This window comes from Populus alba, chromosome 9 (assembly GCF_005239225.2).
Source record: "Populus alba chromosome 9, ASM523922v2, whole genome shotgun sequence".
NCBI lineage: Eukaryota > Viridiplantae > Streptophyta > Magnoliopsida > Malpighiales > Salicaceae > Populus > Populus alba.
Genome location: NC_133292.1, coordinates 10,721,748 through 10,737,955, shown reverse-complemented (window position 1 = coordinate 10,737,955; position 16,208 = coordinate 10,721,748). Strand labels below are relative to the sequence as shown.

Genomic DNA, 16,208 nt, shown 5'->3' with positions numbered 1-16,208 from the left:
AAAATTATAATCTTTATCTAGATGCTTTAATCTCGTTTCAGTGTTTTGTTCATCCTATTTAGTTGCATTTCCCCAAGGTTAGATCCATGAAAAATTGGTTATTCATAATTTTGAATTTAGCAGACTATCAAGTCCAAACATCTTGAATCTAGTATATATGCTAGCTTGGCACATTAACAAGTCTAATAACATCTAGATATGACCATCACTAACAAGCCCTCCACTTGAGGTATATTTATTCTTTTAGGGAGGAGGGAGGAGGGTTATAAAAGTTTTTAGAGTACATTAAAAATAGATTTACCAACTCTTATCACCCTATACAAGTTTTAAGTATATAAAATTTCACTTCAAATAATATCTTTAAAAATAATATAAAATCATTTCAATCCTTATGAGTTATAAATACACAATGAGACCTTTAGAACAAAGATTTACAATCTTCATTCTTTACTGTATATATATTTTAAGATCATTTCTTTCTAGAATATTCTTGTATTTGCTCTTTCCAAAAAAATATTTATTTAAGCATCATAAAACCCATACCTCCACCAAAAAAAGATCTTTTACAAGTATTTGTTATAAGTAGCTTTGGCCTATCAAAAATCAAGTATAAACTATCAACTATCTTGACTAAAAAAAATAGAGTAGATTGATAGGACCAATTGATTAATTGACTGTCCAACCCAGGAGCTTTATTCCTAGACTAGTTGGATTTTTGAAACATCATCAAGAGTGTTTGATCATGTAGATTTAGATATTATGTTATTTGACTAAAAAACTTAAGATGTTATTTCAAGAATAATTTTATATTACCTTCTAACTAGTTCCAAGTTTTTTTTTTCTTTTTTCTTTGTGGTGCATGATGCATCAGGATATCGAACCACCTGCAAGCAATCACTAGAGCATAATCTAGCAGATGTAAACAACTCTATTAAAACTGCTTTGCCACCTTGCCAAAGCTTGAATTGGAGTGGATATGCTTAGCTTTTTATTGATGCTTAGAGATATTTCTTATTGTTTAAGGTCTCATTCTGCCTTCTTATGATGTTATACATAACTCACAGTATGCTTGGAGGCAGCAGAGGTTGGTATTTGGTAAGGACCAGAAGGCCAGGACTCAAGATTCAGCAAGTGTGCACGTTGTGATTATTACAAAAGTTGTCAGGGCAGAGGCTATGTGAAACTAGGAATCACTAATAGTGTATTTCTAGTGCTGTTTCCATTTTGATTCAAATTTGATAGGACATTTTTGAACTGCACTAAGAAGGTGAGCGTGTTACATGATTCTTCACAACGCGTGTGGCACCACTTTTGATCCCAGTATTTTTCCTGTTCACGTCATTATTCTCTTATATAAAGCCTAACTCTCTCCGTATTTTGTACCACCAATCACCCTCCTTCTAGCTCTCTCTGCCTTATTTTCCTACCATATCATTTTTTGAAACACCTTTCTCTATTTGCAACAATCCTTCTAATCCCTTTCTTTCTCTCTCCGTTTCTGTTTTTTAGAACCATGTTGCCTAGGAGTCGAACTATGCCTGGCAGAATCAACCATGGAGTGGTATGTTGTGATCAAAATGAGATGTACACTTTAATTCTTCTTTAGAAATACTAATATCTTGCCTTCTTTATACTTCATATGTGTGTCCATCAATGTTTCAGGTAGATGAAAGGCATGATATCAGGCACTACTTAGAGGTGGAAGTCCACCCTAAAGTTAGTGAGAGTGAAGCTATCAACCCTCAATCCAATTACTCAAAGTGCTTTGATGATGATGGTCGCTTGAAAAGAACAGGTAAACATTGTCTTGAATATCAAACTATTGTTTGTGAATTTGGATGGTTTTCTTACTCTTCGGGCACTTTGTTAATTTCGTTTAGTGAGGGTTAAAAATTTGATGGTGCAGGAAATTTCTGGACTTCATCTTCCCACATAATCACTGCTGTTATAGGGTCAGGAGTCCTATCATTGGCTTGGGCCATTGCGCAGCTCGGTTGGGTTGCAGGACCAGCTGTTATGGTCCTATTTGCATTTGTAAATCTCTACACTTCGAATCTACTAGCACAGTGCTACAGGTCTGGCGACCCTCTCACGGGACAGAGAAATTACACCTACATGGATGCTGTCAAATCTTACTTGGGTAAGAATATACTCCCATCATTTGCAGCTGGCTAAATTGTCATTATAATCATGAGCATGATGGTGAAAATATCTATGTGTCGGCTGCAGGAGGACGGAAGGTGATGTTATGTGGATGGATTCAATACTTGAATTTGTTTGGTGTTGCTATTGGTTATACGATTGCAGCATCAGTCAGCATGATGTGAGTTTCATTTTGTTTTCTACTTGTAATGAACGTTAGATCACGTACACAATAACCATTGATATTTGAAATATTTTTCTGTTGATTTTAGGGCAATAAAGAGATCAAACTGTTTCCATAGCAGTGGAGGAAAAGATCCATGTCATATGTCAAGCAATGGGTTTATGATAACATTTGGAATCATAGAGATCTTATTTTCTCAGATACCAGACTTTGATCAAGTATGGTGGCTTTCTATAGTGGCTGCTATAATGTCTTTCACATATTCTACAGTTGGTTTGGGTCTTGGTATAGGCAAAGTTGCAGGTATACAAAAAAAATTACATCACTGTGATTCTGATTATCTCATTATTCATTATTTACAGAAACAGAAACAAATCTAGAAATTACTTCAGCAGCAAAGATATTAAATGGAAAGACTTAGCACAAGCATAGGAAGTTGAGTCGTGTATAATGAAATTCAAAGAATACCTCTGCACTCTCATTTGCAGGAAATGGAACCTTCAAAGGAAGCCTGACTGGTATCAGTATAGGGACGGAAACACATGCTGGACCAGTTACCTCTACACAGAAACTATGGAGAAGTTTGCAAGCTCTTGGAGCCATTGCCTTTGCCTACTCGTTCTCCATTATCCTCATCGAAATTCAGGTAATACTTTGACAACATTTCATGGAACAGTCATTGAGGGTAAATTTAGTAGTCCAGCAATTGATACCTGTGCTTGCCTTTTCATTTGCAGGATACAATAAGATCTCCACCTGCAGAATACAAAACCATGAAGAAAGCAACTTTATTTAGCATCATTATAACTACAATTTTCTACTTGCTCTGTGGATGCATGGGCTATGCAGCTTTTGGTGATTTGGCCCCTGGAAATCTTTTGACTGGATTTGGATTCTACAACCCCTACTGGCTATTAGACATCGCTAATGTTGCAATCGTTGTTCATCTTGTTGGTGCTTATCAGGTCTGGTATTTCAAGCAATGATAACCTTACAAGTTCTGAATTAATAACAAGATTCGAGTTTCATGTTTGATTTTTCCATGGTGTTCTTGCAGGTCTATTGCCAGCCATTGTTTGCATTTGTAGAAAAATGGAGTGCTCGGAAGTGGCCTAAGAGCGATTTTGTGACAGCAGAATATGAGGTACCCATCCCCTTTTATGGTGTGTACCAGCTGAACTTCCTCCGGCTAGTATGGAGAACAATATTTGTTATGCTGACAACTTTAATAGCCATGCTCATGCCCTTCTTCAATGATGTTGTCGGACTCCTCGGTGCCATGGGATTCTGGCCATTGACAGTTTTCTTTCCCATTGAGATGTACATTTCTCAGAAGAAGATTGGGCGATGGACAAGCCAGTGGATAGGGCTCCAGATTCTCAGTATGACTTGCCTCATGATCTCCATAGCCGCAGCTGTTGGATCTGTTGCCGGGGTTGTCTTGGATCTCAAAACTTACAAGCCATTTAAAACCAGTTACTGAGAGAGCTATGGATCGCTAGTAGGCATTTCAAGAAGGGAATTCGTCAAGTCGTGTCAATAAGTACATAAATTGAAGAACTTAAAGAGTCCTGCATGGACTGGAATGTATCTTTTGCAATCTCCAAAAAATTTAAGACAGATATCCTTTTGTCAGCCACCAATACACATCTTATTCCGTGCAGGTGCTATGTCAGGTGCTTAACTGCAGATTCAAGGAACTCTTGTTTGATCAACAAGTTTTAAAGCCTGAACCCTTGATCAACTTTAATGCTATCCTCAAAAGATGTACTAGCTCAAGCAATTAGGCTATCCCACAACATTAAATATGTAAGAGAACCATTGCTAAGATTCAGGTAAAAGAAACGAAGAAGACATGAACTCGATTCCTTGAATCATCCATTAGATAAGTGAGCAAAATCAAACATACAACTACAGATTTGCATTCCCTGACAAACTACCAAAGAACCCCTAGCCCTTACAAATTCTACAGGCCAAAAGAAGCCTCATGGTATTTCCTAACCCTTGTTCCCGTAAACAGATTAAAAAAATAAAATAAAATAAAACCTAACAAGACCAGTTGACTTTAGTCTTTTACTTCTTGTGTTTACTAGCCTTCATTTTAGCCGCGTTTGCCTTTGCAGTCTCTTTTACAAGAGTTGTTGCTTTGAAGAAACTCTTTGGATTAAGAGCCCTTCTTATCTTAAACACAACCCAAGCAGTGCCAATAGCATGTCCTGCAGCATCAAGCCCTTCGTGTGTTACCTTTGCAGCATCTTCTCCATATCTGTAAAGGAAATATCCAATCATAACATCAAATGCGTACTCATGTAGAAGCACAGAAAGCACACTATTCGATTCAGACTATATCTCATCTAAAATCTACTCCAGCTCTATCCAGCCAAAGCACATTCACGAACTGTAGTGTTCTAACACTATGTCAATGCAAGATGCAAAGGGGCAGAAGATTAAGGTAAGATTCTGTATATGCCACTGGCGGCCAGATACCTAGATGAGTGGAAAAGGACCTGTCTCTAAAGCAACTAGAAACCTTATAGAAACATAAAGATTCCATTACAGAGGAACAGAATCGCCACAAATTTTAATTCCAACTTGCCAGCAACGGTATAATTATTTGAAGAAAGCAATGGAAGGGACGATAAGGTTGATCGTGATAAGGATGATTCAAGTGGAGCGTCAATTTAAGAGTTAGATTAAGATATACCTGTGTGAGACAAGTCCAGTTGTGACAACTGATGAGGTTGACAAGACATTCTTTCCAGCAACTTCAATAGCATCACACACCTTGACTGCACAAGCACACGAAAGACAAGGGGAGGAAACGGTATTGTGAGTTAGATTTCAGTTTAGCAACCACACAAATTGAGAAAAAATAAACCAAACAATGGGGAATGAATCACTTACTAAATCCATCCAAGGAAGCAAGAATAACTTCACCAGGCAATAGGCTAAAAAATTTCTTGCCCGCTTTAGAGTTCACAATTGGACTTGTAACAGATCCAGAGACTTTGACAACCCCCGAAAGAATCCCAACAGCCATTTTCTCTGACATTTTTGTCAACTTCTTTACCCTGCAAATATCCCAAGATAAAATCATATTTCAGTTCATACCGCTCGATATTGAGTCACCCAAATCTAAGAGAGGAAACAAGCATATTGAAAATTATTTTTACATCCTTAAAATGCAGATATGAACACAAATATGCATAGCAAAGCAACTCCAAAATTCAAAGAACATGCTTCTTTTGTTTTAACCATACCACTTCCACGAACAAAGAATAATAAGAACAGCCTATCCTAATAATCAATTTTCTTAAATAAATAGCAAAACTAGATGGCTAAATGTGCAAGACATAGAATTGAAACCTTAAAATCAGAAATTAAATCAATAATCAACGTTGAAAAACAAACCTTTTGATCCTCCTCAAAGTCCCTGGACTAATATCTGAATCCTTACCCTTACGAATCTTTTTCTTGAAGAACCCATCGCCCCACTTCAACCTATCCACTGTCACATCTCCACACCACAAAATCCCCCTAATCAGCTGCCCTGACCCGGCCGCAATCGTCCTAGCAATACACGAGCTATAATCCTCCACATTAGGAGCCAACACTGTCCAATACGCAGAAGAACTCTTCTCCATCAATTCTTTATTCTTCTCCAACTCATCCGGCGATATCTCCTTCGCTACATTCCAATCAATTACCTTCGACTTCCCACTCTTCTTCACTTCTTGCACCGAAAACAAACTATAACATTCCAATATCTTATCTAACTCCTTCAACAAGCCCTTTTGGCCTTTCGAAGCAAAAGTTACCCCATAATTCAACAACTCAACCTCTCCCTTATTTAACTCACCCCCATCCGTTTCATTTTCAGGCACACGAAGAGTAAAGAAGTAATGTGATTCATCAAGCTTAACTGCTGCCTCATCTCTAGCTAAAGGCCACCGAATATCATCATCTACACAAGCAAAAACAGCAACAGTGGTTTCACCCTGTTTAAGACTCACAATAAAGAAGTCACCACAAGCCAATTCTACACTACGATCTTTCTCAATTAAATGAACGATTGATCCTGGGATTTTGATCAAGATTTCTTCACGGGCTTCGGAGTTTGAATCCAGTGGTGAAACCGCCTCGTTCTTCTTGTTGCCTGCCACGTCTTTCATGTCAATAGTAGGATACAAAGAGGACGAAGTAGAAGTAGACATGGCTTCTGGGTTTGAGAGAATGACTTGCGGGTAAAGAGAAATGCGCTTCAGAGATGCATTCGGTAAGAAAGATTTCTCGGAGGAAACAGGGAGTGAGGGCTGTCAGGCTGGTGGGGGGGTTTTAAAGGCTTCTGTGATCTTAAGATCGAAGGAATTAGAAGCCGTGTCGACTGGGAGCTTTGAGGAAAAACAAAACAAAACAGCCACGTGGCTAACTTAGGAGCTGGCCGTGTGAAACCGTATCTTGTCAGGTGTCAGATTTTATTTAAGATGACGGCCTGATTGCTGGACAGGTGCTTTGTATCTTAAGGGATTTGTATCAATTTAAGCATCTTTGTCTGATTAATTAAGCTACACGTAGGGGTAAGTAAATTATAGATAAGTTCATATTTTGTAAATTGTATCTTTCAGGGCTGCTTCATGGATATCCAGTAAAGCTGGGTTCTGTATACAAAAAATCAAATCATGTTCGTTCAAGTTCAAATTGGACTTGGATATTTATTTTGAGTTGGGTATAGGATAATATAAAATTTAATCCATAAATATTCATTGATATTAACATATTAAAAATACTAAAAAAATAGCAATTTAATGTTTTCTTAAAAAAAAAACAACTTAAAAAAAATCTGAAAAGCAAAAACTAATATAGTCTCAATCAGATATTTAGCGGACTCGAAAATATCTCTTATTATTATTGAATAAAAAAAATCTAACTATTAAAACACCAACTTATCTCTCAACATTTGTACTTTGTTCCTGCCTTTCCATCTACTACGATCATGCTAAATGCTAATCTTTTCCAATATTGCTCAAAGAAAATATAACATCAAAATTAACTGAACTTGAAAGATCTTATCTTTTTATATAGAAATTAACTGAGAAACATTCTCAAAATCAAAATTCCAAAAAAAAAAAGTACTTTTGAATTTCGAGGCCTTCTCAGAAAAACTCCCTCCAATTTTGGGGCATAAATTTGGTTCCCCCTGTTCAATAGCGCAACAAGAAAGAGTTGGTCTGGGGCCTCTGGGCTCTATCAATAGCTACTGGGCTATGTTAGCCTAAAACCCATGCAATCCATCCAATGCCTTCCATAAGCCCATAAAGAAAAGTCTGGAGCTACCAGAGTATTCATTACTAGAGTACCAGCAAGAACTGTGTAAATTAGGTTTGAAAATTGCGATTATAAAATATTTTTATTTAAAAATATATTAAAATAATATATTTTTTATTTTTTAAAAATTATTTTTGAAATCAGCACATTAAAAAGATCTTAAAATATATAAAAAAAATATTTTAAAAAAAATAAATGCATTTCCAAATGATCTTTAAGACTATCGAGAAGTGTGGTTGTGATTACTTTTTAAAGTGTTGTTTATTTATAAAAAAATATTTTTTTATTAAAATGCTATATATCCACAGCCTTTTTAATGCTTTTTAAAGTGATGTTATTTTGCATCTCAATACCTTCTCTGATTCATGCGAACGTCAATGTTCTAGCATTACTTCATTAAACTATTCAAAACTCCTGATCAGTCTCTTCTGGTCATGTAGAATTTCATTGGGAACTGTTTGATTCTCAAAGAAAGACAATTTCGTGTTCTCTTGCAATCCCTGGGTATGCGACAAATGGGTTTCGCCAAAATTTGGTATTTTTTGTGATTCCACATGACTGTAGTCGATAGTCATTTGGTATTTTGTGAAGAATATTTTGGAAGGCTGTCTGTAATTGACTCGGAATTTGATAGCTCTGCAAATGGTCACAGAAAACTTGGACTGACAGGGATGCCTCCAGGTTGTCCGGCCGGGATGGATGTATATTCCATGAAATGAGTCATGGCTGACCTGTCTGCATTCAAATAACTCCTTGCACAGACTTCTTAGATGCTGCGATTGCCCCTTTTTCCTGCGTTTGCATCGGTAACTAATGCCACCGAGCATTAAATATGAACTGATGATTTGGATGCCTCCAGATTATCCCTGGATGGATGGCATATTTAATGGAACAAATTGTTTCATGTGCATACCGTTTCAAATTACCCCTTGCACAGACGCGGGTGTTTGAAGATTTTCTGGTGTTTGAAGATTTAACATCCTATTTCACTGAGAGAATATTAAGTTGCTTCATTTCCTAAACTGACCTGTCTTGTGCATATGCGTACACATGTGTAGTAAAAGATGCAAAATGCCATTGAGGTTAGTGGATTTAACCTTTGTATTGTATTTGACATCACTGTTTGAGAGAGAAAACCCTTTCATTTGATCTCCCATTCAATGATGAAAACTATGTCGACTTGTATATTTTCAGAAGCTTATGTTCTTGCTGTTCTTCATTCTTTGTTTTTTCCCCTTGTCAGGAATACAACTGTATTCATAATGAAAAGAAAGCTTCTATCTTATCCTTCATGAATGGACTTAGCACGCGCATACGGTCATGGTGATGCGTGAAAATACATATCAAGGCACTGTGAGTTGATGAATATTCGTTCTCAGATAATAAAACAAAAATCGTATCAATCAAATAATCCTATTAATTTGTTTATGCCACGTGTAATCTGATCGCTATAGGATCCCGGCCCACCCAACCCTCACATCCCGAAGAGTCAATTTTTTAGGCAGCTGAGATGATTCTATGGGATTGTTACAAAACCACAAAGACGTAGTGGTTCCAAAAACATTTCATTAAGAACTATATGAACACATTGCTTTCCCACTTAAAAGCCAAGAATCCAAACTGATTTTAGTGGGTAAGATCTTGTTGCAAGCTAGCTTCACCTTCATTTGTGGTTTCAAGCACACAGGGCCTACTCCAGTCCCAGGATCCATATAATTTAGTCGGGAAAAAGCAAACAATTACAGGTCATTTGCAATGGATTCCTGGCTGAGTTTGCGTAGACAAGGTGCACCACTCGCATCTTTATTCATTGGTTTGATCTACATAGGTGTATTTTATCTGATCAAGTGCTGCTTAAGTTTCCGATTCTCTCACGAAGCTTTGAAAATAATTCACAATTGTCGGTATGGTTCATTAATAAACTGGAACCATCGGGTTCTATTGTGGTTAGAAAATTGCTCACAATATTCAAAGGAAAAGCTCTCTGACTAAGGTTTGAAGCAAAAAATATATAAAAAACTTGCAAGCAAATCAAATTTCTTTGTTTATTAAATAATCATTTCAACCCAATAACTTAAGTTATTAGGCGAGATTCAAAACATGATTTATATTATTTTTTAACATACCCGTTCAAGTAAAAGTTTTTTTAGCTTGAAACTTGCACAAGTCTATATTAATTTGTGCTTAATTTTTATCAAATAAATAGAGATGATGATATTCGAACTCATGACCGTTTGATCATTAAAGCTCCGATACCATATTAAAGAATCATTTCAACTTAATAATTTAAACTGTTAGGTAAAATTTCATGATATAATTTATATTATTTTTTAAAAAATTCCAAGAGATTAGGCCGGCTAGTATAAACCATGCCTTTTGGAGCTGCAACTAGCTAGCCATCCCCATCGAATATGATGAATTTTATCCATACACATGCATGAAATATATAATCGAGTTCTTTCCTTGGCACAAATGGCCAGCCCAAGATGTCTGCTAAGTGGCTAAATGGTAGGAGCAGATTCGGTTAATGTGATCCACCAGTTTTATACCACTGTTCCTTTCTGTGCTTACAGAAATTTCCATCACAGGAAACATCATCCACGTCCTTATAATCAATGCATGAAATGCAATAAGGTAAAATGGGGCCTCTTTCTGGGACTTGTATAGGTGATATAAATTAGGTTAAAATCATAGATGATTGATCTCTGCCAGGTCCTACCATCTCAATCAACCAGCCAGTTTCCCTCCGATGAAACACCCAACGAGACCGATACAACTCCGGCGACAAACATTTCCAAAAGATAGACATCTAAGGAAAGAAAAGGGAGAAATAAATGAAGAGAAAACATTTATGGTCTCGGAATACAGCATCCAATCTCAATCTCATGAATATTCTTATGCAGCAGATGCAACTCCTTCCTCTGTTGCAGGGTTTTTCAGAGGGCAGTAGAAATTCCATTTTAAGATTATAAAATACATGATTCCAATAGTTAATAATACATACCATGAGTTAATTGTATTATATTTGTACATGTGCATTATTGCATAACCCTAGATGTTTAATACCAAAACATAGGATAAATAATATACAAAAGGGTAAAAACTAGTAGTGTTTGATATTATTATAACGGTTGTATTTGAAGTTTATTTTTTGTAATAATTTTTTTTAAAAAATAATAATTTTTAATATGAATATATCAAAACTATAGTTTTAAAACCCGGACCGGCCCGGCAGGTCGACCCGGCCACACCCGGATGAGACCCGATCACTTTTTTTTTTTTCCCTGTCAATGAAAACGACGTCGTTTTCAGCTTTCTAAAGTGACAAAAGTCACAAAACGCAGAACGACTGAAGACTAAAGAAAGATTGATGAAGAACGCACCAAAACCATTAAATCAGTAACCTAATTCCTCTTTGAAACCCAGCTGAGGAGCAGAGGGGGCAGGGGACGTCGAGCTATCGAGCCCAAGCCATCGATTCAATCGTAGCCTAGTCATCTCAGGTATGTTTCTCTAGCTTGATTTTTGTTTTTTTTTCTGCCAATCAACTCAGTTTCTCTAGCCCGATTTCAACTTCTGCCAAAAAAATAAGAACTTTGTTGTTTGCATGATGAATGTTGTTACTGATTTTGGGGACGTAGTCGATCACAATTACCTTCTCCAAGGTAGGAAACAAAGCAGTGCCAAATTTAACATGAGCAGGATGAGCTACATATGCTGATCGGCCCAAAAACTTGAATTCATGAAAACTTGATTAAAACGGTTTAGATGAAACTAGCTTATATAATACAAGGTTTAAAAAATTCAAGTTTTTTGCTGTATGTTCAAATTGGAGGTTTTTTGTTGTATGTTCAAATTGGAGGTTAGGTTGTCTTGATGTGCTTCAGCTTTTGCAACCCTGAACTTCCCATATTCCATCGCCGTTAACTTTTGTAAGTGCTGCAGGCTAACGTAACAATCAGATTCTGGCAGCAATTTTCAACCCACAACAGGTTTGAACAATATTGATCAATGTTGATCCTTTGACCTGAGAGTTGACCGATGAAAATAAACATGCATGCTAGTTCACATCCGGCTGGAAAGATTTTGGTGCACCTCTGATTGGGTTTGAATTTTACTTTGGCTTAGCCTACACAAACTATTTCATGTTTTTCATCGAAGTTCTGCAGGTCAGGTCTTCGATTTCAATTGTTTATAACAAACAAAAGCCTTAGGATCTTTAGAGTGACAAAGTTGTTATGTTTTGAAGGAAACATGCTTACAAAACTGTCAAGACATTATATGCAAGGTTGTCCATGTTATGTTTTGAATATTGTGAATATAAAAACTTGATTAAAACGGCTTAGATAGCATAACAAGGAATCACTCAAGCTAAAAACTTTAATCGTTAGTAAAACTCTAAAGATTAATGAACTCGTTAACAGTGCTAAATCAGATTTAGTGATTTAGGATCACAGCTGGTTTAAGCTAGTTTAAGTGTTAATTTTTTCTTGCCAAATCAGATTAGTGATTTACAGTAGTGAATCACAGTAGTGAATTTTATTTCAGTGTATTGTGTTGAATCTGTATTGTGTGATTAACAATGTTATTAGTTTATAATTTAAATTTGGTTTAAGTAAGTGTTATATTGTAATTAGTTATGCGTTTTTTTTTTATATATATATAGGTTTTTTTGGGTTAACCCGGGTTGACCCGGGTTGACCCACCTGACCCGTGACCCAGAGGGTCGACTGGGTCAATGATCGGATCGGATTTCAAAAATATAATCAAAACTCAGGTGTAAAACACTAAAGCTAAAGCATTTTGAATCTTACTAATCATCCACCTTTAAGAAGAATATCTGGTGGGTGACAATTCCACATTCCATATTTTCTATACGATTTTTTTGTTTCACAAGAGTTAATAATCCAAGCATGCATAAGCTTACAAAAAAATTTTCTAGTCTTGTTTGATTTTATATTTTAAAAGTATTTTAAAAAAAATTAAATTTTTTTTAGATTAATATTTTTTGATATTTTTAAATTATTTTAATGTATTGATATCAAAAATAATTTTATAAAAAATAAAAAACATATTATTTTAATATATTTTTAAATAAAAAATATTTCATAAATCAATCACAATCTAACTTAAAACATTATTATATGTCGCTAAAAGGCCATGAGAAGAAGTCAATAAAAGAAACTAGTAAAACTCCAAGTTTCAAACAGACCATTATGTAGACAGCTGCAACCTATTGACTTGTGTAAAAGCTTTAATAAAGCCAATACCAGTGCCGCAATCTAATGAAGAGGTGTTTGTTTGCAGCAGAAGCTCAACTATAGTTTTGTTGACTTTTTTATGGTTTTGTATTTGATTTGATGTGTTATTATTAAAAATAAAATTTAAAACATTATTATTTTATTATATTTATAAATAAAAAATAATTTAAAAAATAATATTTCCTATAATCTTAATTATTATCTTGATATGAGATACATGAAAGGTAAAGATTACTGCTATTTCAAATACCCTTCAATAAACAAACTAATAACGCTTAATTATTGTCTTGATACATGAAGATATGGAAAACAGAGATAATGAAAACAAACTAATAATATTTTCTATAATCTCAATTATTATCTTAATTATTGTTTGTCTTGATATAAGACATATGAAAGGTAAAGTTTTCTTTTAAAAAATATATTTTTTATTTAAAAATATATTAAAATAATATCTTTTTATTTTTTAAAATTTATTTTTAATAACATTATATCAAAACAATCTAAAAAATATATAAAAAATATCAAATATTTTTCAAAAACAATTTTCATGAAAATAAAGAGTCTTCAGAAACATCAAAATGACTATTATCTATTAAACTATTGCTTATATAAACTTGTCAAGTTTATACATACAACATTACATGAAAGAAAAGGATGGCAACATATATAATTTAACAAAGAAAAAAGGTTAAAAAGAAGAAGAAAAGAACTCACACTAGCCACCCCTGTAAACCAGTTCTTGGCCTTGTTCCTAACATGGCAGCCACAGAAAGAAGGGTAGCCACACTCTTCTGCGTAGCAAGCTCTACACTTAAGCTGCCTTACACTCTCTATTGCTATATAAGCAGTAAGCACGTGCTTAACCACCTACCAATCAACATTATCGATCAAAAAGACATGATCGGATTGAAAGTAACAGGCTTACAAGGGATCCATCTGGGCCACCACAATGGGACTCCTAACAACGTGCTTCCCATCCGACCACGAAATTGACCCGAATACAGCACCCGAATCACCCATGCTCAGATTCCGGGTATTGGCTGTTATGGTTACAATGAAGCTCCGCTTCTTCACGGCCTCAGTGAACACCAATTTTCGTGGTTTCACTGTCACTGTAACCCCTTTCGGAGCTTGGATTGTAAAACGATAAACGGCATTTGGCTGACCCACATTGGTGACTGTTCTAATGAATGTCTTGCTTGATGCTCCCTTAGCTGAGCTTGAAAACAGCGCTGCAAGAGAAGGGTAATTGAGGTTCTCTGGCAATGGTTTCTTCACTGGACAACTCACAGGTGATCGTGTGATCACCTGAATTACTCTTGGCCCATATCCAATTCCACACAAAAAGTTCACATAATCATAGTTTGTAATATCATAAACAAGCCCTGGATCCATTGCTCGATCAAGATTGAGATGTCCCGCACCCAAATCATATGGTGACGACACCTTTCCAGTGGCCTCATCGGTCATTGGCTGGTTTAGATTGTTGAATGTATTCGCGGTAGTCATCATTGCAGACCTAATCGCTGCTGGACTCCAATCTGGGTGGGCAGATTTAAGCAAGGCTGCCGCGCCACTTACATGAGGACATGCCATTGAAGTGCCAGAAAGGATGTTGAATTCAGTTTTTCGTGGATCCGATTCCAATCCAGTTGGACCAGCAGCATCAGTCCAAGCAGCAAGAATGTTCACACCGGGAGCAATCAAATCCGGCTTAAGAATCTCCGGGCTTATTCCGTTTGGTCCTCTACCTGAAAACGAAGCAACAACTGGAGCTGGTTTGATTCCAATCACGGTACCCTTGAAAGAAATAGTAGCAACCGGATTCGACGTTGATGAAACATAGGCCTTAACAGCATCACCCTCGTCAGAACCAAGAGCACAAGCAGGAATTAAATGAGCATCACCAACTAATCCTTCACCATTAGAAACTCCATTAGCAAGAATCATACCAACACCTCCAGCTTTCTTGACAACCAACCCTTTAGCCACTCTTGGACTGCTTCCGCGATCACAAACAACAATTTTCCCTCTCACCATCTTAGGATCCAACGAATTTTCCATACAAAGTGACGCTGCCAAAACCCCTGATTTCCCTGGATAAACCAGAGGATACATTTTACCACTCAATGGCAAACCAGCATATAGCGAAACACCAGATAATTTCTTCCCATTACCAAGAACAACAACAGCAGGGAAACTCCTGTCAATTGTTCCAGCACCAACAGTAACAATCCAAGGAGCAAGATTCGTAACTGACATAAAATTAGGCCCATCATTCCCAGCCGAAGAGGAAACAAAAACCCCTCTAGAAGCCGCTCCGTAAGCACCAATGGCAATCGGATCAAGATAATAAGGCGCCGAAATCCCATTACCACCACCAATGGAAATCGAGATGACATCAACTCCATCTTTAACAGCAGCATCAAAAGCAGCTAAAATATCAGAATCAAAACATCCTGCATTCTTCCAGCAAACTTTATACACAGCCAAACGTGCTTTCGGAGCTACCCCTTTCGCAATCCCCGCTGCAAAACCTTCCATGCTAGCACGAAACGCATGCCTTCCTGCCGCAGTTGATGCCGTGTGAGTCCCATGACCATCGGCATCACGCGGAGACTTAAACTCCAGAGTGTCATTGATAGGACTAATCGGTCCCATAGCCCCACCCACTGCCTCGTGTCCTTTTGTAAAAAAACGGGCACCGATCAGCTTCTTGTTGCAGTTTCTTGCTGTAAATCTTTCGCCAACTTCACAGATTCCTTTCCACCGGCCAGGAACCGGCCCAAGATTGACATCCGAGAAGCTCCGTCTTTCAGGCCAGATCCCAGTATCCAAAACGCCAATGATAACATCAGAACCATAATTAGAATCCGACCAGAGCCCCCGTTGGTTTCTGAGTCCAAGAAACTGAGGAGACCGAGTGGTGTGGAGTTGTTTCCGTTGATCTTCGATCACGGCGAGGACTGATGGGTGTTGGCTGAGAGTGGCGGCGCGGTCTGGTGTTAGTATGGCGGAGAAGCCATGGAAAACGGTGTCGTAAGTGTGGAGGATTTGTGGGGTGCTAGTGAATTCAGTGGTGTACCAGTTGTAGTGAGTGGGGAAAATGGAGGGCTTAGATTGAGAATCAATGCGAATGATGTAGGTTTTGTAGGGTTGATCAACGGTGGAGAAGGATAGGGAGAGGAGAGGGAGAAAGGAGAGGAGGAGGAGGGGGATGGAAGAGGAGAGAAATGGAGCCATGGAAGAAGTTGAGAGTGAAGTGAAGTGCGTGTCTGTGACCGATGGACAAG

At 37.0% G+C, this 16,208-nt stretch overlaps 3 protein-coding genes across 3 annotated transcripts; 1 reads left to right on the top strand and 2 right to left on the bottom strand.

The window, feature by feature from the left end:
• Positions 1-1,371: 1,371 nt before the first annotated feature.
• Positions 1,372-3,969, top strand: LOC118058808 (amino acid permease 3). Its single transcript, XM_035071561.2, has 8 exons — positions 1,372-1,561; positions 1,663-1,795; positions 1,907-2,140; positions 2,230-2,323; positions 2,415-2,629; positions 2,815-2,972; positions 3,064-3,291; positions 3,384-3,969. Exons 1-8 carry the CDS (start codon positions 1,514-1,516, stop codon positions 3,807-3,809), a joined length of 1,536 nt encoding a protein of 511 aa, XP_034927452.1. The 5' UTR covers positions 1,372-1,513; the 3' UTR covers positions 3,810-3,969.
• Positions 3,970-4,177: 208 nt separating this feature from the next.
• Positions 4,178-6,659, bottom strand: LOC118059037 (protein EARLY-RESPONSIVE TO DEHYDRATION 7, chloroplastic). The gene is made up of 4 exons (XM_035071845.2): positions 5,738-6,659; positions 5,231-5,397; positions 5,031-5,115; positions 4,178-4,592 (listed from the first exon to the last, which is right to left on the bottom strand). Exons 1-4 carry the CDS (start codon positions 6,538-6,540, stop codon positions 4,400-4,402), a joined length of 1,248 nt encoding a protein of 415 aa, XP_034927736.2. The 5' UTR covers positions 6,541-6,659; the 3' UTR covers positions 4,178-4,399.
• A 6,825-nt stretch (positions 6,660-13,484) lies between these two features.
• Positions 13,485-16,208, bottom strand: LOC118058807 (subtilisin-like protease SBT1.6). The gene has a single exon (XM_035071560.2). It carries the CDS (start codon positions 16,156-16,158, stop codon positions 13,837-13,839), a length of 2,322 nt encoding a protein of 773 aa, XP_034927451.1. The 5' UTR covers positions 16,159-16,208; the 3' UTR covers positions 13,485-13,836.

Coding starts and splice junctions, on each gene's coding strand:
- LOC118058808 (XM_035071561.2), top strand. CDS start 1,514: ATGTTGCCTAGGAGTCGAACTATGCCTGGCAGAATCAACCATGGAGTG. Junction 1,796..1,906: donor TGGTCGCTTGAAAAGAACAG/GTAAACATTGTC, acceptor TTGATGGTGCAG/GAAATTTCTGGACTTCATCT. Junction 2,141..2,229: donor TGCTGTCAAATCTTACTTGG/GTAAGAATATAC, acceptor TGTCGGCTGCAG/GAGGACGGAAGGTGATGTTA.
- LOC118059037 (XM_035071845.2), bottom strand. CDS start 6,540: ATGTCTACTTCTACTTCGTCCTCTTTGTATCCTACTATTGACATGAAA. Junction 5,398..5,737: donor ACTTTGAGGAGGATCAAAAG/GTTTGTTTTTCA, acceptor GGATATTTGCAG/GGTAAAGAAGTTGACAAAAA. Junction 4,593..5,030: donor ACTGGACTTGTCTCACACAG/GTATATCTTAAT, acceptor TTTCCTTTACAG/ATATGGAGAAGATGCTGCAA.
- LOC118058807 (XM_035071560.2), bottom strand. CDS start 16,158: ATGGCTCCATTTCTCTCCTCTTCCATCCCCCTCCTCCTCCTCTCCTTT.